Source organism: Sitophilus oryzae, unplaced genomic scaffold, assembly GCF_002938485.1.
Source record: "Sitophilus oryzae breed Bouriz unplaced genomic scaffold, Soryzae_2.0 scaffold_1900_pilon_pilon, whole genome shotgun sequence".
NCBI lineage: Eukaryota > Metazoa > Arthropoda > Insecta > Coleoptera > Curculionidae > Sitophilus > Sitophilus oryzae.
The window spans coordinates 31197-58283 of record NW_022146614.1 but is presented as its reverse complement, the minus strand read 5'-3'; the positions used below and the strand labels follow the sequence as shown (position 1 = coordinate 58283).

Below are 27087 nucleotides of genomic sequence, written 5' to 3'. Positions count from 1 at the left end.
ATATTTTTAGAGAGTCAAAGTTTTTTTACATAGTTAAAAACATAATATTTTGGGAATCTGGCTATTAGATGATTATGTTCTCAAAATTTAAGTAAAAATATATTTTTTATATTTTCACAGTAAAATTACTCGGTTATTTTGGACTTAATTGACAAACGGTAAAGAAAATATACGGGGTCCGGCAATAGTGCGTCGGGCATCTGTAGCTCCGAGAATAAAAAACTTCATGTATTTCAGGAAAATATTTTAACTTCTATAGGGTGGCTCAAAAAAGTGTGAGTGGACCTGGATGATTTTTTTTAAATGGAACACCCTGTATATTATTGAATTTTTGGATTCCTTTCAGATCATTTTACATAACCCTAAGATATGAATAAATATATTTTGATAGTTTCAAAGATATTAAAAAACAAATCAAAAATATATATTTTTCAGCCCTTCTTAAAAAAAATTATTAAAAATACAAGAACTGTTCTGAAATCAAAACTATATTAAGTATTTACTTTAGATGGTCTGTTCTTACTTTGCTATAAATATGGTAATTGTAAATCATACAGGATGTTCATGTTTTTTTCTTTGTTTTTTTTAAATGGAACACCCTGTATATTATTTTTTTATTAGATGGAGAGTTAAAAAATGAAAGTTTTTTGTATTTAGTGTATTTCAAAAATTTTAACGGTTTCGCAGATACACGCAGTATTATTCCATATGGTGCTTTCAATGGTAAAATACGAGAGAAAAATCATTGGGTGGCTTTGATAAAAATTTACTGTGGAAAATGCCATATGAAATATCAAACCGCAAATATCTGCGAAACCGTTAAAAATTTTGAAATACTCTAAATACAAAAAATGTTCATTTTTTAATTCTCCGTCTATTGAAAAAATAATATACAGGGTGTTCCATTTAAAAAAACGAAGAAAAATTACTTGATATTTTAAAAAGTTTGGCGTAGAATTTTGAACATCCTGTATGATTTACGATTTTCATATTTACAGCAAAGTACAGACCATCTAAAGTAAATATCTAATATAGTTTTGATTTCAGAACAGTTCTTGTATTCTTAATATTTTTTTTAAGAAGGGCTGAAAAATATATATTTTTGATTTATTTTTTAATATCTCTGAAACTATCGAAATATATTTCGAGAGCTTCGCAATACATTAAATGATATTAAAAATAAATCTTCAGCAGGGACTGACGGACTTACTCTTAAAATGTTCTCTAGTATGCCGGAATGTACATTAAACCATCTTTCAGCCTTAATTAATATGTCATTTGAAGATGGTGCTTTTCCAAATTGCCTTAAGTCGGCGATAATTATTCCTTTGCATAAAGGAGGTGATAAAGAGCAAGCTTCCAACTATCGTCCAATTGCACTCCTTCCCACGTTATCGAAGATCATGGAGAGACTGGTTAAAAAGAGGCTTGTATCATTTCTTCTAAAATACAAAATACTCACCCCTTTCAGTTTGGGTTCTTGAGTAACAAATGTACAAATGACGCTATGTTTTCGCTGTTTAATAATGTATACCCAGTCTGAACAACCGTCTCGTTACAGCAACAATTTTCTGTGATTTCTCGAAAGCTTTCGATTGTGTTAATCATAACATCCTAACTAACAAATTGCAGTACTATGGTATCAGGGGAACGCCTCTTGAATGGTTTAAGTCCTACCTTAACAACAGAAACCAGCGTGTGAGGGTTGATAAGACTGTGTCTTCTTGCAAGCCAATAGAATGCGGAGTACCTCAGGGCTCAGTGCTAGGTCCTATTTTGTTTCTGTTGTTTATCAACGATATTGCTAGTCTGGACATCAGTGGTAAAATCTGTCTCTTCGCGGATGATACTTGTTTCACATGGAGCAGCCCGGACACCACGGCACTTCATAGAACCATTTCCAGTGACTTAATCAACATAAAAACATGGTGCGATTCTAATTATCTGTGTCTCAACGTCTCTAAAACTAAAGTCTTATCATATAAAAGTACGTTGCTACCTTTTCAACTTGATAATACCACCATTGACGTCGTTGATTCTGTGAAATTTTTAGGCCTTGTTGTGGACAACTATTTAAAATGGGATTTGCACATCGATGCTTTAGCTAAAAAATTAAGTTCTGCCTGTTTCGCACTTAGATCAGTTGCTAATGTGCTTAATTTGTCAACATCTAGGACAGTCTATTATGCCCTTTATGAGTCGCATCTCCGATACGCACTTCCATTCTGGGGTGCGTGTTGTGCGACTCAATTTGAGCGTATCTTCAAATTACAAAAGAGAGCTGTGCGATATTCACTGAGGCTAACCAGTTGTGCTCACTGCCGGGACTTGTTTAGAAGATATAAAATATTAACTCTTCCTTCCCTATTCATACTCGAATCCGTCTGCCTAGTTCGCAAGCACGTATCGAGTATTTCTCTAGAGCCAGTTCATGGCTATCCAATTAGGAACGCAGAGCATAACATGTATCTGCCAACCCCTCACTCTGAGTTAGTAAAGAGTTCCCAATTGTACAATGCAAAAAAAAATGCACTATCATCTGCCATCTGAAATTAATTCCATTTCATCCTTTCCTGCATTTCGCAGAGCCTTGAGATCATACTTACTGGAGAAAGCCTTTTACGCGGTTAACGATTTTTTTATTAATATCTAGGGTTCTAAATTTAACACACATTCACTAAATTTAGAAATGATTTTGTTTTCTATCCATTTAAATTTAGTATTGACATTATATACAGTTGTTTATTTACATGTATGTTTATATTTTATTTATATTTAATTAAATAAATTTTTGACAATGTACAATTTCTATAATTGTATAAAGTATTGTTTTAGTTTTGTATGTTTGCTGTTAGTTTTATATGTTTTTCTATTGTTAAGTGAAGTTTTGTATGTTTTTTATATTCTTTTTTTTAAGCTTTGTCAACAAAATTGTAAAATTTTTTATGATAATAAAGCAATTTCTTTCTTTCTATTTATTCATATGTTAGGCTTATGTAAAGTAATCTGAAAGGAATCCAAAAATGCAATAATATAACCAAAAATGAAGTAAACTCGAAACCAAACATGAAGTAAACTCGAAAAAGTGCAAAAGGTGGGTGATATTTTTTTGACGTGATTTTCATCTTAATGTATTAGTTTTTAGTCTTTTTTTCCATAGCAACTGTTAAAATTGCCTTATATCTATCAAAAATAGTAGATAAACTAGTACTTTAACCGCAACGGTAGATTAAATGATACTTTAACAGCGAGGATAGGTTAAAAACTTTATTTATTCTCGCACGTTTTTTAATTGCTTCCATTTTTGAAAATTTTTGTATTCCTTTTCATAAGTGATTCGAGATTTAAATGGCGTTTGTCACCTCAGCCTGAATATCTGTCGATAATTTACTTATTTCGTTTTGAGCCATTTCTGGCTCCAATTCAATCAGCAATCGACACGAAAGAGAATTAAAAAATATTGACTCAAAACTGACAACTAAAGAGACAACTTTATTTATTTGTCAAATTACATAGAAACCAACGCCAACCCAGCACAATATTTTTTCTACTACTTGAAATAATAATTTCTTGCATTATCATCTCCCGAAATTAATTCACTCTGACTTGTATAAAAAATAACTATTATTTAATGACGTAATAAAGTTTTTTTCGAAAAAAGTTTCATTACCTAGTTTGTTTTAATTTTTCCTAACGAAAAAATAGAAGTTTTCGATGAGAGATCTACACAAATTACCTGGCCACACTCAGCAAACTCGAGTAGGCGTCCAACGCTGTCACGTTCACCCCCAGGTCCGGCGTCAGCGGTCTGCCATCTTTGAGCCACGTCACGGCCAGCGGCGGGTCGCCTGCGCTCACGCCGCAAACGGTGCGTGTGCGCATACCCTCGCTCAATCCGTCTTGGAAGCTGAACGGCTCAATGATAGGCGGCACTGAGACACATCACAGAAAAAGAAATAGAGAAACCAACCCTTTGATCACGTTTCGTTTGTATAAACCTGACCGCAGGGTTGTAAGACTAAGAGAGGAATAAATAGAAAAAAAGGGAGGAAAATAACAAAAAAATATATAGATCTAAAAATATCGAAACAACACTCCAAGACGCTCATGTATTATTAATATGTTTCTCATCTCAGCAACGGCATTCATCAGCATTTACCATTGACAGCTAGTTGTTGAGTGTGTGACACCTCAGCTGCAGCGTTTCTCACTACGCAAGAATAGTTGCCGTTGTGCTCGGGTGAGAGACTCTCGATCACCAAAATGCTGGTGAACGGGTCGACTTGGGTGACGGAGACAGAGCTGCCGTGGGTGATGACGCGTGAGTCTTTGGTCCAGGTGATGGTCAAAGGTTGATCACCCTTGGTGACCGAGCAAGTGAGTGAAGCGCGATCACCGACGTGCATGGCGGTTGCAGCGTAAAACGGACTAATTTTTGGCGGTACTGTAATGGCAAACTTGGGTTAAAATGGGGGTAAGGGAATAATATGGTACGACTTTTTAGAAAGTGAAACCTTGTTATAGGTTATACTTAAAGCTAGCTGAAATATGATTGGAATTATTGAGATATTTTTGTGTCTTTCTGTGTTGTTTAAATACGAGGACGAAATTTTTTAAAACTGTTTACATTTGTTGATTAAACTATTTGAAAAATTATAGCAACTTTTAAAAATCCATAAAAAATACATATTTTTTAAATCGTATACTAATTCCATTCATATTATGTAGGGTACCTCCCAGGCTATTAATTCCTTTAAGCAAAAACGTATAGTTTATAAAAAATAAACATTTTTTTTCCAAAATAATATAATCTTTGTTTGAATATCAACAGGATAATATAATTTTTGAACACGATACATCGTATTGTTCAAACTGGGCTCACAAAGATTGAAATACTAAACATATAGAATCTGTTCAATGAGAAAAATAAATGATTTTGGCATGACACCCAAAAAATGAACTCAAAAAAATACATCTATTTTTGAAATAAAATGACAGAAAACAACTTTTGTCTCTTCTATATATGGACAGATTATACAGGGTGTCCCAGAAATAAAGGCAAGTATTTTAATTGGTAGTATAGTTCAGCCCGAGAAACAAGTCTGTGAGGTTTTTTCGAGAAAAAAAAATTTTGAAAATTCGAGATTTTTTGAAAAATTTTGTGGAATCTTTTTTAGTTAAAAAACATAATTTCTTGATAATATGGCAACATAGGTATTAGATTAAATTTACAAGAAAGAAGATCCAGTGGTTCTCAAAATTTTAGCAAAAAATAATTTATTTTTGGAAATCTTCAAAGTAGAATAACTCCGTTATTTTGGACTTATTTGAAAAACGATACAGAGAAAATATGTTTCTTTTATCGAGATCTACCACACCTTAAAAAAATTGCTCTTATTTCTGGGACAACCTGTATATAAAATCAATGTAAACTCAATGCGAATTCATATTAATTAAAACAAAAAGTTTATACAAGTATAAACCTGAAGATAGTAAATGTATGTTAAAAGAGAATCGTTTTTTTCAAATAGATTACTAAAAAACTCGAAAATATTAAGAATTTTTAATTTAAAAATTATTTTACATAATTTATTTGTATTTGATACGCTTTTTGTACACTAATAATTTTTAATGTTATAAAAAAATATCTTTAGAAATTCGCTTAAAAACCTTATAATTTTTAAAATAATATTCTAAAATTTAATCCATTTTGTACTGAGCGTAAAAAATTTATGTGTTTTTAAAGTTTATTAAAATAATTAAAACGTGATACAATTATAAGACAGAATAAAAAGGTAGTTTTTCAGGAATAACCTAGAATTTCTCTCTGGTAATAGGAAAGTCTAAGTAAGTCTAATTTTTCTATTCCTTATTACTTAGGAGCACCAAAAATTGCGTAAACACTCTATAGAAACGTGATTAGAATCAGTTATGTAGCTCTTACACAAAATAAAACTGGTATACAAATGTATAAGACGTATATTATAATGAATTTTACTTGTAATATATTATGCTTTAAAAGTAAAATAATTGTTCAAAAAATCTCCCACTAAATTTTAAAATATTTTATCTGATTTTAAAATAGTTATAATAGGAAATATTTAATTACTAAAGACCAAATTTTGTATTAAGTATCTATCTAAATTATTTTTACGTAAATTCTATTGAGTATCAGTAAAATATTTGATAATTATTAATATAGTTTTTCTATTAAAAAAAATACAAATTGTAAAAATTCTGGAAATTTAAAAAAAATATTGTTTTCTGTATGTTTTTATACAGTACGAAATCAAAGTCAAAACTCACCTATCACATTCACTTCTCCACTTCTTCTCGCACTATGTCCTTGTTTATTCCTCGCCCAACAAGTGTACACACCAGAATCCTCCTTTTTCTGGACAGGCTCGATTATTAGTGTACCATCAGGCAACACCTAGAAAAAAACACAAAAAATATATCAAAAAAACTTTATTTTGTCTCTATTTGTAGCTACGAAAAAAATCTAACCTTCTGTCTTAGCCCGTTGGGTAGTTCACTCCCACTTCTTTCCCAGTGAATTTCCTCGATAGGATACCCAGCTACAGGACACTTCAGCTTCAGCTGCTCCCCAGCTACAGCTGTTACTTTTGGAATCAGGCGAATGTAGGGCATGCCTGAAAAAATAAACGTAAATCGTAAGCAAGAAAATTGTGAAAAAGCAGAAAATTTTAGAGATACAAGTATTCCTAGAGAAATTTTGAAATATTTTTTTTTACACAATATTATAGTTAATTATTATACTGGGTGGTCCATCTGCGTTAGGAAGGTTATGGGAAGTCTCTTCAAAGATTTTTTTGAAGAGACTTCGCATTTTTCTCACAACGACTTACAAGATCGCCACAACGACTCACTCCTAGACGCGTAAGTACCGACCCAAGATTGTCGCTTGCCGATATGGTTTGCTAATACGTCTCTAAATTTACTTATTTCTCTGAGTATGAAATAAATGCAGCGAGCTCCTTTCGAGCCGGCAGCGTTTCGGAGAAAAATAGGGGTTGCGAAATAAAAAACGAGCAAAAAAAAGCAGGAGGTTGCGTTTGTGCATTTCGCTTGCAAGCAAGCGTGTCGAAAGCGCCGAGATGAATTTCCTAGCGTCAGAATATTCTGCTACAGACAAGGATAAAGTGGGCTAGCAGCTCAGGGAAACGTTGACCTTAAAGCGAAATAAGCAAAGGGTTGTATAATATGTTCTTGTTTCGTATATGTCTTGCTTAGAACGACAAAAATGCTAATATAACAAATATATTTGTTATATTCTAACCTCGAATTAATTTTTAAATTTGTTATAATATTTTGTATTTACATCCAAAAGCAATGGAGGCAGGCAGTAAAGGTAAATAAATTTCATTAACTAAATAGAATGACTTTTTAGGACCATTTAAACTTATCATGCAGCTATTGTTTCTTAAATCAGGAACATTTAAAAAAACATGAAAAACAAGACAACAAGTAATCGTGAATGTTTGTATTGTTGTATTGACTAAGAGTGGGTCCCATAGGGGACACTCCACTGAGCCGCAGGGCCTATTGTGGCTCAGTTTCTACACGCTCTAATTTACAAAGAGCGTCAAAGTTCACCCTCAAGACCCAGCCTCCTAATATAGGCCGTTATGTCTGAGGGCGATATGTCTCCTAGGTCTGATAGGTCTAGCATGGGTTTGCCAACATCCCAAACCTGGTCCTGCTCCCAGCGGGGAACAGGTACACATAACGTGCTTCATTGTTTCGTCATCTTCCATACAGAGTCGGCATTCGGCGTCTTCCACCAGTCCCGTCCTCTGTAGGTGAGACCTCAGCCGGCAGTGGCCCGTGTACACTGCAGTGAGCACACGCGTTCCATTCCTACCGGCCTTTAGGAGTTCTCCTGTTCTATGTTTGGATGGCCCTGCTAGGATTTTCTTGACATGTTCCATTCCGGGACTGCCATTCCAGTCCCGGAACGTCGCACTCCTAACCCATTCACAGAGCCTGTCTCTTGCGAGATTTTTAGGAACGCTAAGTGTCGGTTCTGGGCCCACGAATGGCGAGCCTGCACCAATTTTTGCGAGGGAATCAGCACGTTCATTTCCCTCTAGGCCGACATGTCCCGGTATCCATATTAGCGACACTTTGTTCCTATCTCCCAGTATATTGAGTAGTTTCTTACAATGAAGAATCGTCATAGATGTGCTTTCGTTGCCTCAAGTGCTTTCAGCGCGGCTTGACTATCCGAAAATATGCATATTGTTTTTCCCGGTGTATTGCTGTTCTACCAGCAGTTGCACACAGGTTTCAATAGCATATAGCTCAGCTTGGAAGATCGTGGTGTGTTTTCAAGACTGTAGTAGATCTCAGTCTGGACTGCTGCAGTAAATTCCTGCTCCAGATCCTTTTTCGTTTTGGATCCGTCCGTGTACCAACATTTCCGCATGTAGTAAACCGTTTCCCGGCTTATCCCACTCGTCCCTTATTCGGAAACAGGACTTGTAGGTGCGCGTCAAGAGTTGGACTGGTGGTGTAAGATCCGAGATCATTCCCAGAATCTCATCCGACTGTAGTTCTTCTACTAGTCGGTTTTGTATGAACATAACTGTTCCTTGGCTTCCTCGGGCTATATTTAGAAACCTATATGTAGCCCATCTCGCTTCTCTTTCCAAAAGAATTTGAAGAGGAGGTAGGTCGAGTAGGGTTTCCATAGCTTTTGACGGCGTGGAATGGAAGGCACCAGTCACCGCTAAGCATGCTTGTCGTTGTAGTTTCGACAATTTATTCTTTGCCGTTGTTTGGTTGGCTTTCTGCCACCAGGCAACTGCACCATACGTGATAATAATTCTGATGGCCGTCACGTATAGCCAGTACATATTTTTGGGGTTTAATCCCCAGTTTCTACCACAAATTCGGCGGCTTGCCCATAGAGCATAGCAAGCCTTTTTTGATGTTTTTCCAGATGAGAGGTCCAGCTAAGTTTTTTGTCCAGGTTTAATCCTAGATACTTAACTTCCTCCGCAAACGGAATTGTCTCACCAAGAAGAATGGGCATCGTGAATGTTTTGTAAGCTATAAAAATATAAATATTGATTAGATTTGTTTATTTATTATTGATCTGTTTTAATATTGGACCTGCAAATCTTCACTTGAGCTGTCCAGCTAGTTTAACAGTTTATTAATAAAGTACTTTTCAATATTAAACTCCATTGAAAAGAAGAAGCAAACGTAAAAGCAGAGAATAGGTACATTAAAAAAGGCATCAAAGATAAATTTTCTAAAAAAGGTATTGAAATTTAGAAAACGTCAACATTTGACGTTTCCAGTATTTTACCAAAACCGTTCCGTATCAAACCGATGTTTTCCAGGAACCGCTCTTTACCATGGTTTACCGGTCTGGTTCGCCTGGTTTTGCAACGGAATACAGCCTAAATATTAGGCTTTCTCTATGGATACAACTGACTAAACCAAGCTGTTGCTAGGATATTCTATTAATTTTAATTGTGTTCTTTAAACATTGTGAATGATCATAAACTAAAAAGTATAAAGTGTAACTGAAACCACTAATTGGGAGGTTCTGAAAGAACCTTTAGAACGAATAATTACGAAATAATATAATCTACGCACGACCTCCTGCTTAAAACTATTAAGAAGTCCGATACAGAATAACTAATTCCCCGTATCGAACAGGGATTCCGAACTAATCCGCCCTTTTGGGAGGCCAGAGGGGAGTCCAATGGCCCAGGTTGAGACCCCAAACTCAATCAGGACCGGTCCAGACGGGTTTCGAATATCCGCCGGCGGTGGCGCTGCTGCTGCCTCCAGTTTTGGGCAAAATCGCATTAGCCACCAGGGAAATAATTACGCAGACTGGGTAATTACCCGATCTCTAATAGCCCGGGAGGGGGATAGTTCTCCCACTTCGATTGGAGAACGGGTGAAAAATGGGAGCGGGGGGAGATTACGTCGCATTATGGCGATATTAATACGATCTTTTACGAGTAATAATGTTTTATGGGCCTGGCTATAAAGCGATTATTAAAAGGAAGGGAATAGGGCACCAGCCAGGCGGATATTCTAAATTACGGAAAATTTCATGGTCAAAAAACGAATAAAATAAAATTTGCTCGGTTCGTTAAGCATTATTATAAGAAAATTAAAACTTTTTGTGTAGCAAATAATCTGTATTTTTTAAATGGAACACCCTGTATATTATTACATTTTAAGTTTCTACGATTAAAATAAAGGTAAATTTGATTAAGGCTTACCGCACTTTAATCTTACCGTTTTTGAAATATTTAGGTTTATGTCAAAATACAGTAATAATTTTAATGCTTCATTTCTTTAATCGTATTTAAGTTTTTACAACCAAATATTGTACTGAAGTCTATTTATTATAGAAATTTAAATGCAGAATATTATTTGGAACTACTCGTAAATCATATTTTACCTGCTTTACATGATGCCGCTAGGGAAAATCAGGAAGTTTGGTACCAAATGGATGGCTGCCCGGCACATAGTACCCTGGCTGCTCGGGAATATTTAGACAATAGTTTTAACGGAAACGTTATTGGCCTAAATCATACAGTAAATTGGCCAGCAAGGTCTCCTTATATTTCGCCAAATGATTTCTTTCTCTGGGGCCATTTAAAAAACAGGATATACAAGGATAAAGAATACCCAAATCTAGTCGAGTTAAAAAATGCTATTTCTGCCGAATGCAATAGAATTTCAGTTTACCAACTAGCGAATGTAAGAAGAGAATTTTATGATCGCCTGGGTTATTGTCTAGCAGTCGATGGAGGAATATTTGAACATCTTCTTAAATCCTAAAGTTCTAACAATTTAATAGTACCTAAATTAATAAGTTATTGAAGATTGTAATAATACTATAATTAACCTTGGAATTGATTGCTTTATTTTACTTTAATTCATATTAATTTGTATTTATAAAAACATCTTTAAGATTTCCGATGTAGGAATGAGTTTTCAATAATAATAATAAAGCACTAAATAGGTAAATTTCTGAAATGACAACTTCAGTAAGACAAATAAGTAAATACAGGGCCATAAGAAAGGAGAAATATTTAAAAAGAAATCGGCGATAACTCGTAAACGAGCTAATCAAAAATATCTAAAGTTATTCTTTTGAATGTGGGTTTTAGTGCTCTTCAATAAACCTAAATAGAATTATTCTCTAAAATAATTCGGGAAGCCAATAATTGACCCCATTAAAATTTACATGGGATTTCCTATGTCCCGTCCGACGATGCAACACCCGGTATACTATTATTCAATGATCTTCGTAATTAGAATTATTTAATTCTCTCAACACTGAATACAATAAAATCGCTATAAAATTGATTTTTTTATACTTTTCGTAAATTGGACATATGCCAGCAAATTTTCCTCTTGTGTGAAATCCTCTGTCTTTTTCTCCTCGCGCTTCGTGCAGTAAATTTGACATAATACGAGTAAGCCAAATCATACTTGGATTTAGGTTGGGAAGGAAAAACGGAAAATCCGAACACGATTTCATTTTCATCTTTTTTTCTTTTATTTATCCTATATTTTCCACTTTTTTTAATATTATCCTCAAAATTTCTTGCAAGAAACATATCAAAACATCCTGTTAAGCGATTACTAATAGATATTTATTATATTTTTTTTTCTCTAGTGATTACATAATTAACTATAAACTACCTATACCTTAAAAAAACTTAAAATATGTTGACTTACCATAGACGTTTAATCTAGCAGAGTGCGAGCTTTTCCCAGCTCTATTTTCGGCAGTACACGTGTATTCACCTCCATCCTCCACCATCACGTGGCTGATGTTCACGTGACTGATGACGTCACCATGCACAGTGACGTACTGGCCAATAACGAACCTAGCAAACACAAAGAAATTTGCTAAATTCAGAATTTTGAGAGCAATTAGATTTATTTATTTTTAAATGTGTATGTCTAATTTGGCGCTCTATTAAATGAAAAATTTAAGCTTTGATTGACTATATTTGACAAAAATCGATATATGATTTATAGATACCGGGTGAGTCTCAGAAGAGGCTCACCCTTATAACTTTTTTATTTTTTCAGATAAAAAAACGAGATTTGGTATGTTAGAAGGTAGAGATAATATACGGTGTACTGATTTCTTTCTAAAATCGACAACTATGAAACTATGATTTCTTGCCGGACACAAACGGTACATTGTGAGACAGGAAATTGTGGAGAGAAACAAGCCCTATAACATAGCATACAACATTTTAATGAACAGTGCTTTCCATAAAATCAATAAAATGAAAAATATACGAAATAATATACGATGCACTGATTTCTTTCTAAAATCGACAACTATGAAACTATGATCCCTTCCCGGACACAAACGGTACATTGTGAGACAGGAAATTGTAGAGAGAAACAAGCACTATAACATAGGATACAACATTTTAATGAACAGTGCTTTCGATAAAATCAATAAAATGAAAAATATACGAAATAATATACGATGTACTGATTTCTTTCTAAAATCGACAACTATGAAACTATGATCCCTTCCCGGACACCCACGGTACATCGTGAGACAGAAAATTGTAATAAGTGTTGTATGTTGAATCCAAAAGAAACAAGATTATATAAAGCACACACCAACATCATTTCCTCTGCAAAATATCGATAAAATATCGCGAAAATAAGTTCAAAAAAGACTGTAATAAAACGGCACAGGTATTTTTCCTTTCACCCGTCAACTTTGTACATCTTTATTAGACTCCCCATCAAGTCGATACGACGTTTTACATGTGTCAGAATCGATCGCCAATTTCATTTTCTTTTCGGAAAAGTTTCCTCCCCCATTTCCCGAGGTTCCCCCTCCTTCCTCAATCTTCGTGCTTTTCGTCGCCCACGTTTCAAGGCTTTTATAATAAACTCAGTTCAGCAATTCAGAAAATACGTTAGTTAGCACAATTTACAAGGTGTGTATTTTTTTCATAAACCAGGGCATAATGACCTTGGTTAGGAGTACTCGTTAGTACCTTTGAATAAGAAGACTAAGGAAGGAGCATAATGCTATCCATGTATTCATGCATGGTAGGCGGAAAAGCCACCATAAAAGCTCTCTAGGGTGGGGATCCTTGACAGTTCTGTTTGACGATTCATTTAACACATTTGAATTTGATTTGAAATTTTGTGGATTTGTCAGTCTTTACGGAGCTTATTTTATGTTATTTATTATTTATTCTACTACTGATAGTTGTATAAAGGTAGTAAATCTAGATGGAAATTGTGGGCAGAACTTAAATTAACAGTGACACTATCGCGATTTATCGAAAAAGACTCTAAAATAGTTGGTTGTGTAGCGTGCGGTAGATCTCGGCAAAAATTGAGTGAAATAATCGAACAACTTTTCGCTAGTAAGTGACTATATAATATACATACGTGTAGTAAACCGATCATTTATGAAATTCACTTAAATTAACTAAATTATATATTTTTCTTGCATTTTAGCTTTACTACGTTAATTTGACTTACCTGCTTCAGTAGCGTATCGGATGTTTGTGTTAATAAATACTTATTATAACTTATCTATTTTTATTAGAATTATATATTTTTATAACAATTTTAATAACTACCAACGGTTATTCACAACGTAAAATAAAACAACAAATTATTGAGTCTACCCCACGTCTACCCTACATCATAGTTTTACATTTTTTAAATAAAATTAGAACGACACTGATAAACCGGAATTTAAGTCGGCCATATTTGAGGCCCATCGCGGTGTACCTAAGATTTTTGATATGCTCCTTCCTTAGTCTTCTTATTCAAAGGTTAGTACAGTATTCCTAACTAAATAGCAAAATTGGCTAAATTCAGATTTTTCAGAACAATTAGGCATATTATTTATTTTCTGTACTAAACAGTATAGGTTAGGTTTGCGATTTTTTTGAAAATTCGGATTTTTTTTAATTTTTTTTGAATTTTTTTTTAGTTTTTATTTAAAAAAATAATTTCTTGATAATTTGGCAACATAGGTAGTAGATTAAATTTACAACATATTTTCTCTTTCTCGTTTTTCAAATAAATAAATATTTTTCCAAAATAACGGAGTTATTTTACGTTGAAAATTTCAAAAAAAATGATTTTTTGCTAAAATTTTGAGAACCACTGGATCTTTTCTGGATTTTCGTTCTTGTAAATTTAATCTAATACCTATGTTGCCATATTATAGAGAAATTACATTTTTTAATTAAAAACTAAAAAAATTCAAAAAAAATTTTTCAAAAAATTTCGAATTTTCAATTTTTTTTCGCGAAAAAAACCTCATAGGCGTGTTTCTGGAGTTGAACTATACTACCAAGTGGAATCATTATCAAAAATATATCTCAAACAAGGGTTTCAAAAAATTGATTTCCTCATAAAACTAAAGCATATAATCTCTAATAATAATATATTTTCTAAAAGTACATAAAATTTCCTACAAACCCTGAAATTTTCAGAATTTTAGGACTGGGTTTCCTAATAGTCTGAGAGCCTCGAAAATAGGTAAAAAAAAGTTAAAAAACGGCCAATTTTTCGAGCTTTTCCCACACATATAGTCATGAAAATTGGCGATTTCAATAAAACTACTGTTACTTATAAGTTATAATGAGTAAAATACGAAAATACAGGCTATAATAAAAAAAATCAGTGGTTTTCAGACTAAACTCATTATTTTATCCACCAATAACCGCAAAAAATACAACCATCTCTTTAAATAAACCTCCTAAACCCCTCAAAGTCGAAAAATCACAGCTCGGGATCCCCCCAAATGAAAACGAACGACTACAACCCCCCAAATTAACCCCCCGCCTCATCTTAATAGGCCGAATATTTCTTCCCGGCACTGGTTAAGGGTGGCGCTTGTGGCTCCAGTGCCGGCTTTTGTCTTCATTAAAAGTCCGACCCTGTGGGGGTCCCCTAGGGGGGCGGCATAACTCCTCGTTAGGGGAGACACGGGTAAACACGTACTTTCGAATTAGTTCTAGGGGGAGGAGGGGTGAGATCGGTGCGCTCGGAGAGTCCGTTATTACCCCATTATTCTTTTCGTGTTTTTTTTTAATTTTCTTCTGGTTTGGCGATTGGTATTTAGTGTTCTAGTGTATTAAAGTGGAAGGAATTAGTGAGAAAAATGCTTCACTTGTTCTTTTTTGAGATTTTTTCATTTTTTTTTCAATTTTTTTAGATGGTTAGTGATGAACACTTATTGTCTTGTACTTAGAATTATTGTGGATTTTCATTGGCCTATATTATCGTACTAGCGTGTACCCGCGACTTCGTTCGCGTGGAATTAATCATTTATAATGGTGATGATAAAGCAAAGCAAGAATTTCCATTAACATACAAACTGGATAAAATTTTCTCACATTTATGTCAGCATGAGAAAAAACAATATGGCGATATTATTATATAACTTGATAATATTTGAGGGGTAGTTTCATCTCGTTGGAATTTGACTTTGGAAAAATCCGTTTGCGAAAAATAAGCTTTTTACGTCACGCAGCTTAAGCAGAATCGTGGTTAATCAATTACCCAACTTTTTTGGAACACCCTGTATGATTTTTAAAAAAAATTCAAAATATGTAAAGAAACAAAATAAATTATGCGTGTCCAAGCGTTTTCCCGAAAGACTAACCGTTTTTTAAATAACAAATAGTGTAATATTTGAGGGGCGTTTTCACCCTCTTGGAATTTGAGATTCGAGAAACCCCTCCTTATCGAACCTCTACACCCCACAGTCAATCCGTTTGCCAAAAATCAGCTTTAAATAATCGTGATTACTCAATGGTCATATTTTATGAAACACCCTGTATAAATTTATAAAAAATCTTAAAATATGTAAAATAACAAAATAAAATAGACGTGTTTAAGAGGTTTTCCGAAAAACTCATTGGTTTTTATATAAAAAATATTTTAATATTTTAGGTATAGTTTCACCCCCTTAGAATTCGAGTTTCGAAAAATCCCTTCTTATCGAACCTCTACACCCTAAAGTCAATCCGTTTTCCAAAAATCAGCTTTTTACGTCAAGCGCTTTAAGCAGGATCGTGATTAATCAATGACCAAATTTTTCTAAACACCCTGTATACATTTTTAAAAATTTTAAAATATGTAAAAGAACAAAATAAATATACGTGTTTAAGCGTTTTTTCGGAAACTTGACCGTTTTTTAAATAAAAAAATATTGTAATATTTGAGGGGTGGTTTCACCCTCTTGGAACTGGAATTTCGAAAAATCCCTTCTTATCGAACCTCTACACCCTAGACTCAACCTGTATGCCAAAATTGAGCTTCTTACGTTGAGTGGTTTGAGCAGGCTCGTGATTAATCAGTGGGTCAGTCACTTAAAGATTTTAATTATATTAATTAATATATAAATTTTAGGCATTATAATTAATAAATATCAGCAGTTTTTATCAAAACCTAATTATCTAATTATGTAAGTTCAGTATGGGCAGAGATTTTAACTCAGATAACATCTCTTGGTTGCACTGAAATCTACCTTATCAGTTAATTATTCATTGAATCTGTGGAGTATTGCGCATCAGGGCAGATAGCTAATCGATTAATTAACTATTAGCTAATTAAAAAATAGATTATTAATATGAAGTGCCAGAGTATCCTATAAAGAGACTAAGATGAATATTATAATGTCAGAGTTATCTAGCAGTGGCGTAAAATAATTTTATGTCTGGAACAAAGTAGAACCACGAAAATTATGAGATGTAGACTTCTAATTACACACCAGAAGTGAACAAATACGTTAAAAATAAAAAGTACTAAGACTACTCAACAAAGAAATAAAAAAGCACTCAACAAAGAAAAATATACAGTATGTGTAAATCACACGGTACTGTTCTGTAGCTAGGAAACAATTTTCTCCGTAACAGTAGGAGATTCTACTATCTATAACTTTTAATATCTACAGGCCCAACTTTTCTCTCTAATTGTATTTTAAATTATTCAACGCAAAGTGACAGACCGAGTTCGGGTTCTACCTTGGTTCATTTCGATGTTAGTTACATTTTACTTTAGCAAATTAGACATTATAACCGTGTCAGTCGAGGCGTGATATAAATAATTTATGTAACAGTTACTTAAAAGAAAATGTAATTAGCTAGTGGTTAATCATGATAAAACAAGTACCATACGATCGAAAAAAAAACGGCATCAAAGATGGCTGGGGAATGACAATCGATGATAATTTTGGCGAGGTCAAAGTAGCTGGCAAAAATATGGAATTTTATGTTAGTATCACAAATCATGTTTGACAATAAGTTTCATAAAAAAGCTTAAAAAGTCGGTATTTACTGCAGTATGATGATACTACCATGATTTTTCCTATTTTATTTTGTTCAGAATTACAAATACTTGGGGGCTATTCTTGGATTTTTTCTTTTGCAATAATGATCGCACTAGCAGCTGCTATTAAAGATACTTCCGTATCATCCATGTCCGAACAGCACGAACGCAAGCACTACAGTACAATGTGGACGCCGTTGCTTGCGAGCCGAAAGATCTTGACAAACACGACAAACAGGAAGCGCGAGCAACGCAAGCACAATCAACAGCAAGAGCGCGAGCAGGATCACGAGCAATGTGGACGCACCTTTAAGGTAAATTATGAACAATTAATTTATTTCGATTCAAAAATACGTAGTTGTTCTTTGTCCACCGAATATTGGAACTCCCTGTATATTTTGTAGGTCTCTTTTGGAAAAATAAATTCTCCAAAAATTTGCGATGTGACCTTTTTTTACAAGAGAAAAAAAATTGTAGTGAATACTAGAGGCACGTACTACTAAATTATCATTCCCCAACCGTTTTTGGTGCCATTTTTTTTCAATCATACGGTATAAAGAACCTTTTTAAAAAATGTATAATTTATACAAGAAAAATCAAGTCGTATTTTTCATCCCTTAGACAAAGCAAAATTAAGTCGATAAAATGAACTTCTTTTCCTTAAATAAACCAAACTCCCTTTTAGGAGAACCTTTTTCCGCGAGCAGTTGATCCACTTCCGCTTTTCCAAGGGTTTCCGCTTTTAAAAGATTGTTATTGCGGCTCAAGGTCGCGGCAATATTAAAAAATTGAAAATTTATTGCCCAGAGGGAAATGCCAAAAATTAGAATGGATACTTTTCAGCAGTAAGATGTTAAAAAAAGATAAAAAAAAAACGTTTTTTTTTATTTTCAGCATCTTGGCAAGCATCGCGTCGAGATGCCCCGCTATGTTTGTACCCTTTTAGATGTCTTTGACTCATACAAACAACTCACAGATAGATGTAAAAGCACAGAAACTCACAGATATAAAACAAGAGAAAAAAACAAATCAAAAAAGGATTCTACACTATGAAATTTTGTCCTGTTACACGAGAAGAGAATGTAGGGCAATTCGTTAGGGCTGTTTATCGGCTGGACGTCCCTTTTTGCATTGCGGTTCGTTTGTGATCGACATCGAGAGCGCGGCCAATTGGAACGTGAAATCGCTTTGAACAGAATGGACAAAGGCCGGCACGACGCTGCAGGACAGGACACGCTTTTTTTTCGAAAATTGCCATCGCTTAAAACGTAGAGAGATTATTGCGTCCGGATTGATCGTTTCTCGCTAGAAGACACAGTGTAATTAAAGCTTAACGTGTTACAAGACCACCAACACTAGATATTAGAACACTATTTTTCTTACTTTTACACTGGACGCGCGTTTCGCTAACCATGTTAGCATCATCAGCAGATGATTATAAACTAAAGTACAATCTACAAGTTGAGCGTTTATATACTCGCTCAGTGGGCACCGAGTGGGCGTGGCAAAATCTAGCCAACCGAGTCAGAGCCAACTGAGCGTAACAGTTAGATTTCCGCCACTAGAGTAGTAGGAACAAAGAACTTGAAGGAATTGGACCGTTGACTCTGTTCATACTATCTTTACATTTATTAATTATGATGCTTTCATATGCATCTAATTGCCTGTAATTTGAGACTTGTTTAATTAATTTTAAATTATTAAGATCTATACAATGTTCATTATCAACAATATGTTCGGCAACGCAAGATTTATCCGGTCTACCATATCTTATCTGAGCTAAATGTTCTTTAAATCTAGTTAATATTGATCTCCTAGTTTGCCCAACATATTTCTGATTACAATCTTTACAAGAAATTTCATAAATACCCGACCTTTCCAGTGGAGGTGTTTTATCTTTTGGATTACCTAATAATTGTTGTAATTTATTATTAGCACTATACACAAGTTTATAATTGACATTCTTAAAAATTCCTTTTAGACCACGGGATAAAGGATGATTCACGGTACACCGTGACGGGCCGGGGGCCGTGCGACGGTGAAGGCACGGCCAAACATTGTCAAATGTTATTTATACTTATACATTCATGCTAAGCCGAGTTGTTGTCCGGCCCCGTTGCGGCAAACATAAATGAGCCGCCGCGGCTAAATACTTCGTTCGTCTACGGGCCTATAGCGACTGTTTTCTAGCAGTGTTGCCGCACCCAACTTTTAGCGCGTACCACATTATAAACTAAAAATGTACCACTTTGGTACAATTTTTTAAAGCACAACAAAATACATCTGCAAATGACTTTAACCGGTTTGGTCGCTGTGAATTTCTTCATAAATTTCTACATAAAAAAACTTCCTGGAGAAAGACACAAATCGAGACGAAAAACATGAAATAGAAATTCAGAAAACCCAATTATAAGTATGTATAGGTTGAAGAATTCTAAGTAATTCTAATACTACACACAATACTTGGAAAACTTAAATTTTATTTAAAAAAAACGCAAATATAGAAGCATGTTAGAAACAGTAAATTTTCAAGTTTTTTCTTCGGGTTATTTAATATAGGCAACGCTATAGACATTACAACGTTTATAATACGTCGTTAATTAATGCGGATTTTCTCCGAATGGTATCGGTAAGCGCGTTTAATGCAATATCAACGACAATAATTATTAAATATCTATTCAATTTCGGTGCGCGTGGGAAATAATTATTGTACCAAATCATCCTGGATTTGAAAATGTAGTACTACTGTACCAAATAGAATTAAAAGTATCAAATTTGGTACAAATGTACCACTGCGGCAACACTGTTTTCTAGAATATAATCGGCACGGACATGATCCCCGTTATCCACTCGGTGTAGCATATATTGAAGGTCCGGACGTGGCTCGGTGTCTACTTTACGGAACGTGCCCGGCTCGGGTACAGCCCGGTGTACCATGAATCATCCTTAACTCTCTATCAAACGGTATTGAAAAAATATTTAGACGTATCTTTCTCCACTTGAAAAGTCGAATTTTCAGAAATCATTAAAATATACCTACGTTTTCTAATTCATTTATCAACTAGTGAAGGAGAATATCCATTACACTCAACAAGTCTCAAATTACAGGCAATTAGATGCATATAAAAGCATCAGAATTAATAAATGTAAAGATAGTATGAACAGAGACAACGGTCCAATTCCTTCAAGTTCTCTGTTCCTACTACTCTAGTGGCGGAAATCTAACTGTTACGCTCAGTTGGCTCTGACTTGGATGGCTAGATTTTGCCACGCCCACTCGGTGCCCACTGAGCGAGTATATAAACGCTCAACTTGTAGATTGTACTTTAGTTTATAATCATCTGCTGATGATGCTAACATGGTTAGCGAAACGCGCGTCCAGTGTAAAAGTAAAAGTGTTTTGGTATATTGTGGTGATTTAGTGTTTTTATTTTGCTGTATAACACCAAAGGTTCCAACCCTCAACTGTAACTATTTTTTTAGAAACTTTGTTATTATACAGGGTCCGGTAATAGTGCGTCGAGGATCTGTAGCTCCTAGAATAAAAAATTTGGAAATTTTGTTTAGGTAAAACACCTAAAGTATGCATTAGAATATATTTCAGGAATTTTGACTCAAAAAAGTATGAGTGGATCAGGATAATTTTTTTTAAATGAAACACCCTGTACATTATTACATTTTTAGCTTCCTTTCAGATCACTTTATACATATACTTTCTACATACGCTAATTTACAATAAACAATAGACATTATAAAATACTCAAAATTCACTTATTATTTCTCAGTAAAATTGTGAAACATGGAACAGTTTTATATGCTTTTTCTCATTGTTTCTGTTATTTTTTTTATTTTTTAGTGTAGAAACAAAATTCTGTATGAAGTTTCCGAAAATATAAATGTTGTTTTTTGCTTTTTCAATTCCTCATCGTTGGCTTTAAAGCGACGAGACCCTGACTGGCATGGCGGTGCCAGAAAGGTCACATTCCCACCCCGGATCGTAAAACCTAGCTGGATATCCACGCTTTTATGAGCCAGTATAGTCGTACGACGGTTCTACTACAATTTATCCGTTTGGCATCGCTACTTTAATTTAAACTTAACCGGAAAACGGGAAAAACGCTTTCCAAACCTTCGTGAAATTTTTTAGAAACAACTAGCATGCCAGAGATCAACTCCGGTAACCATCAATTCGAAGTTAGTCAAAGAATGGCTACAGAAACTAAGTAAATAAGGCAAAGAAAATAAAGTCCTCCTACTCTGGGTGCCAGCCTTACGAGTCTTAAATAAATGCAAAATTTTTGCCAAAAAAACATTTGAAAATTTGGAAGTTTTGAAAAAATTTTCGGAAATTTTTAGCTTTTAGTTAAAAAACAAATTTTTTGATAATATGGCAACATAGGTAGTAGATTAAATCTACCAGAAGGAAATCCAGAAAAGGTCCAGTGGTTGGTTCTCAAAATTTAAGCGAAAAATATTTTTTTTGAAATTTTCAAAGTAAAATAACTCGATCATTTTCTCGAGATCCACCAGCCCTGTGAAAATATTTGCAAGTATCTTTACGACTTAACCTGTATACGTAGAAAAATTAGTATACATAATATTAAATATTTAAAAAAATAAAATGAATGTGTTTTACATGTAAATATCACACAAAAACAACATTTCGTCCTATTGCTGCCAAAATTCACTAACTAACATTTTTCCGAACAACCAAATTCAATCACTAACTATGTTTTGGAGCGGAGAATCGATTGCAAAAGTCATTAACTACGATTTCTGGCTATTTATGTTTTATTTTAATACCGAATAGTTACTAACTATAACAGCTTTATGCAATGCAATTCATCTTTAGACGCATTTTTCTCGGAAGTGATAAAAAGTAAGTTAGTGACTTTTTTGGCAGCAATGGGACGATTTAAAATTAAAAATATATATAAATTTATGATGGGACTTACCGACCATGACTAGGCAATGGAAATCCATCCAACAACCAGGAAATTTGTGGAGTGGGGTTTCCAGAAGCGCTACATTTCAGGGAAACTGCTGGACCAGGTTGTAGAGTTTGTTCGATGAAACTGTAGAGCAGTACTGGAGGTGCGTCTGTAAGATAAGAAGAAATAAGATTTTTATTTAAAAAAAAATATATATTACATGCTATTTACTCACTAATTTCATCTTATTCAGTTAAATTACTGATTAAAAAATATAAACCCCAATAATGTTAAAATATTAAAAAACACCTTAAAATTAGGTTTCTATGTGGTGAAACAAAATTGCCGCTTTATATCCTCTACTTTTGTGAATTCAAACTCAACTTAATCAACTAAATATCCAAATTCCTTGCAAAAATACTTATAAATATCAAATACCACCCCATTTTAAGGGTTGTATATAATACAGATTTTATAACACTAGATGTTAAAAATATACAGGGTGGTCCGAAGAACACTGTATTCCGGAAACTTCGGCAGTATATTCTGCAGATTAAAATAAGTAAAAAGTTCGTATAAATGTATGTCCTAAAATGGCTTAATTTCAGAGATACAGGGTGTAGAAATTTAATTTCTATTTCGAGATTTTTCCAAATAATTTAGAAGTAACGTCAATATTTGGATGAAAATTGGTGTTTGGGAGTTTTGGGCATGAGATTTGATTGATTTTCATGTCAATATGACTCCTACTTGTAGAGGGCGCCACCTATATACACTTTAACTGGTTTGAGGAATAATAACTTTTCATCCATACCCGTATAAAACTACTAAGTAAAAAATATATATTCACAACTTTTTTTATTAAAAAGGTCTCTTGGTAAAATCGCTACGAGTAATGGTTCTCGAGATATTTGAAATTGAAATTATCAATACCTGTCATCATTGACAAATTAAACATATGTTGACCAGATAGTTATTAGACTGAAATGTGTCAAAAGTTCAACAGAAACTGTTTAATCATCATTTTTCGCAGAAAAATTTATGATTAATTTAAAAATAAAAATTTATTATTTCAGTCAAATAACTCTATTCAACGTGTGCTTATCTTTTCAATAATGACATGTATTGACCACTTACATTTTAAATATCTTGAGAACGGTTGCTCGTAGCGATTTTACCAAGAGACATTTTTACGTAGAAAGTCATGGTAATGAATATTTTTAGTCAGTAGTTTTACAGGTACCGTCGAAAAGTTATTACTCTTCAAAACAGCCAAAACGCATGTAGGTGGCGCCCCCTACAAATAGGAGTCATTTGACATCAAAATCAAATTTCTCGTATTACAAACTCCCAGACACCAATTTTCATCCAGATATTGACATTACTTCAGGAATTATTTAGAAAAATCGAGATAAAATGAAACTTCTACACTCTGTATCTCCGAAACTAGGTATTTTAGGACATACATTTATACAAACTTTTTATTTATTTTATCTGCAGAATATGCTGCCGAAGTTTTGTTCGACCCATCCTGTATTTAGAAATATTTAAAATACCCGTTCATAAGAGTTAAAAGGGATAAATCATAAAATAACCCATTAATTTATTCACTTTAAATAAAATAACAAATCTATATTCATAATTATAATACCCATATTTACTAACTAAAAACTACCTCTAAAACAAAAAAATTCAAACACAATCCAGTTATAAGATATTTAAAATATTAAAACCACGTCTTCAGAGTGTTCTAAAATGGCATAAAATCTAAGTAACTATCAAATCTTTTACAGTATTTCAAAAAATAAAAAAAATAGAGGATTCATTCATTGGGCCACAACTTATGATTGTACAACACATCATATAAACATATACATATGTAAACTACTTACATAAAAATTATGTTAATGAACTTAAAAATCGACGTATTCCTTAAACACACAATAAAGTGGTAAACACTACACAACATACTTATACACTTGCTGTAGTTTTATAGGCAATAACATCTAGATATTTCCATACAAGAACACTGTACTATTCTCAAATTATTCCCTCGAGAAGCACACTACACGACAACCTAACAAATTCAGACATTCCCAAATATAAAATGTTTAAAATGATTACGTAAACACTCTCGCTCGAGAGTTGAACAGAAAAAAGAACAATAAAAATGTTGATTTGTTTTACAGCAAAAAAGGCGAAGGCGCTGGGTTAAACGTAGTCCCTACTAAGAACACGGAGGGGCGCTTTGACCCAAAATTTTACTATTAAGTTTCATATCAATCTTAATAGAAGATTATTTTCTTTTATCTATGATAATATTATGATTGGCGCTATGACAACGACAATATTTTTTGAGAATTTGACAATAGTATGACAATGGCCGTTGGAAACTATGGAAACTAGAAAAAAAATCTGATTGAACGCCATCTGGCAATAACTAGTAGCAACTTCTTAACCTAAAAATTAATTGCACTACCACCTAGCGCCCGAGGCTGGAACTATTTTATTTGAAATTTCCGTTGAAACGGTGGAACAGCTTTTGCTATTTCACTTTCCGGCACCTGATTGACGATATAAAAAAGTCATTTTAACGCCTAGGCACAAAAGTAAAGCACTTTTACGCCTAAGCACAAATTATAGCACAAATGTACGAAAATATATTATTAAACTGACAAAAGTGTCAAATTCAACGAGCATAACCATAGTTTCTCGATACATAATTACTTACAAGTTATTTTTAAATAATTTTATATCATTTGCAACGCTTGAAATTGTTTAAAAATTTATTTGTGTGTTTTAATTAAACTAACATGTTCTATTCGAAGTAAAAATTACTTTTTGTGCCTCGCCTGTAATGCCAAAGATACAGCCTCGCCACAGAGAGTATGATTTTTATTTTTTATTCTTAATTAGAACGATTCTAAGAAACATTCTAAGCTTGATGTGATATTTGTCAAACATACTTTAATACACTTTTAAACTCTGATACTTAAACCCCCCTTGTTCTATCTATTAAAATTCGCCAAACTTCCAGCCATAAATAACACAGTGGAACAATAATTAACTTTATAAACTTCGAAAATCCGGCGGTTTAGCATTTTAAATCCGTATTTAATTGTCTCTGGGCGCCTTAAGCCGTACAAAGATTAAAAATAAAGTCACTAGGAATCTTACACCGGGTGAAACAAAATTAGAAACACATTAGAGTTGTCGTTGAAGAGATTTGAGAGGTTGATTTATGTTGAAAGGCAGAGATTTTAAAGAAAATGGGATCAGAATCAGAAAGAATCCCTTAACACTTATACAGGGTGTTTCAAAATACATGTGCCATCTCTCGTGGGGAGATGTGTTTTTTTAAAAGTGGGTTTTTTGTAATTATCTTACCATTATTTTTTTATTTGAAATTGCTCTATGTTGGACTAATAGTAATATTTAATAATAATTACTATTACTAATTATTTAATAATAAATTACGTAAAATATATAATTTATTAATTTTATTTTTATTTTAATTTTATAAATTGTGATCAATAAAATTGCGTTTATCTCATCAAGGAGGCCGAATTCGACAAAATATCAAGAGATAACTTTTAACTGGCATTAAACGGCCTACACAATATTGATATCAAAAGAAAAAAGCCAGTGACGTACATGTTTTTTTTAATATTCCAGTGATAACCCATAGGCACGTCCCTGATGAATTTATCGACACTTTTTAGCATTAAAATATGTAGCACTTATAGTAACTTTTACCCCAAAATTTCATTCATTCTAATCACTAAAAGTGCTTTAAAGAAAATTATAAAAAATCAAAATATTACTAAGACTTCACCCTGTAGCGACGAAACAAAGCAGAATCCTATGTTGATATGAAAAATAAATCTAGTTTTTACGTGAGGAATATCCCCACGAGAGATGGCACATGTTTTTTCAAACACCCTGTATAACACCTACAAAAGTAAAAATTCTAAAAAAAACTGGCAAAAAAAACCCTATGTTACCACAGATTATACAGATTATAATCTTTGTTTTTACTTTATTGTTTTTCGTGGCTCCAATTTTCGGAATCGGGCACTAGTTAGGTGACTAGTTTGCGCACATAGCATGCCCACTTATGGCCTGTAAAATTGTGCACAGCGCCTGACCGGCACAGTTATTAGAGAGATATCGGAAAACCGAATAGCGTCATCCAGTATTTACGCGTACCTTATCATGGTTACGATATGCGCGAGTCAATTTTTAACGCAACACCCGCTAATAACGTTACCGCTTGACGTAATTTGCGGATCAATTACACCAAGCGCTCTTTCTAAATAACCTCTGATAACGTTTAAAAATTGCTTAAATGGCATGCGGGATTTGACAACCGGAGCCAGCCGGCGAGATCTTTTATTTTAGGTTATGTTTGAATTGTTTTGAATTATTGCTTTAGTTTTATTAGGTAATTTGATATTTAAGTAGCTGGGATTAGTTTTAATTAAATAAATATGGCCCAAAATATGGATTCCACCTCTTCCAATACTAAAGAACCTATAAAGAGTCTTAGTTTTACAGCAGATGACGACTTAGCCCTTCTAAGAGAATTTGATGCTGGTTGCCCTAAACCCACTGGCAGACGTTGAACAATAAAGCACTCGAAATAAGCACTTTAGCCCTTTAGTTTTAAAATACCTAGTAAACAAAACAATTTCAAAGTTTTAAATTCAAAGTTAGGTTAAGTTATTAGAGAGACGCGACGCGACGCGATCAGAATTCTTTCCGATCCGATAACTATAAATGAAGAGAATTAATACCACCTCACGTAAAG

General features: G+C 33.7%; 1 protein-coding gene across 4 annotated transcripts in view; it reads right to left on the bottom strand.

Moving 5' to 3' along the window:
- The window catches only part of LOC115883427 (Down syndrome cell adhesion molecule-like protein Dscam2), a 62065-nt gene that overhangs the window by 21275 nt on the left and 13703 nt on the right, over positions 1–27087 (bottom strand). For 2 of the 4 annotated variants that reach the window (XM_030901786.1, XM_030901790.1), the window contains exons 8-12: positions 22302–22446; positions 11743–11894; positions 6508–6653; positions 6307–6433; positions 4160–4444 (exon numbers count right to left, since the gene is read on the bottom strand). In XM_030901786.1, the coding sequence (XP_030757646.1) occupies positions 4160–4444; positions 6307–6433; positions 6508–6653; positions 11743–11894; positions 22302–22446 (855 nt within the window). Of the gene's footprint in view, positions 1–3736; positions 3933–4159; positions 4445–6306; positions 6434–6507; positions 6654–11742; positions 11895–22301; positions 22447–27087 lie in introns of all 4 variants that reach the window. The other 2 variants (XM_030901787.1, XM_030901788.1) reach the window with 2 other exon arrangements.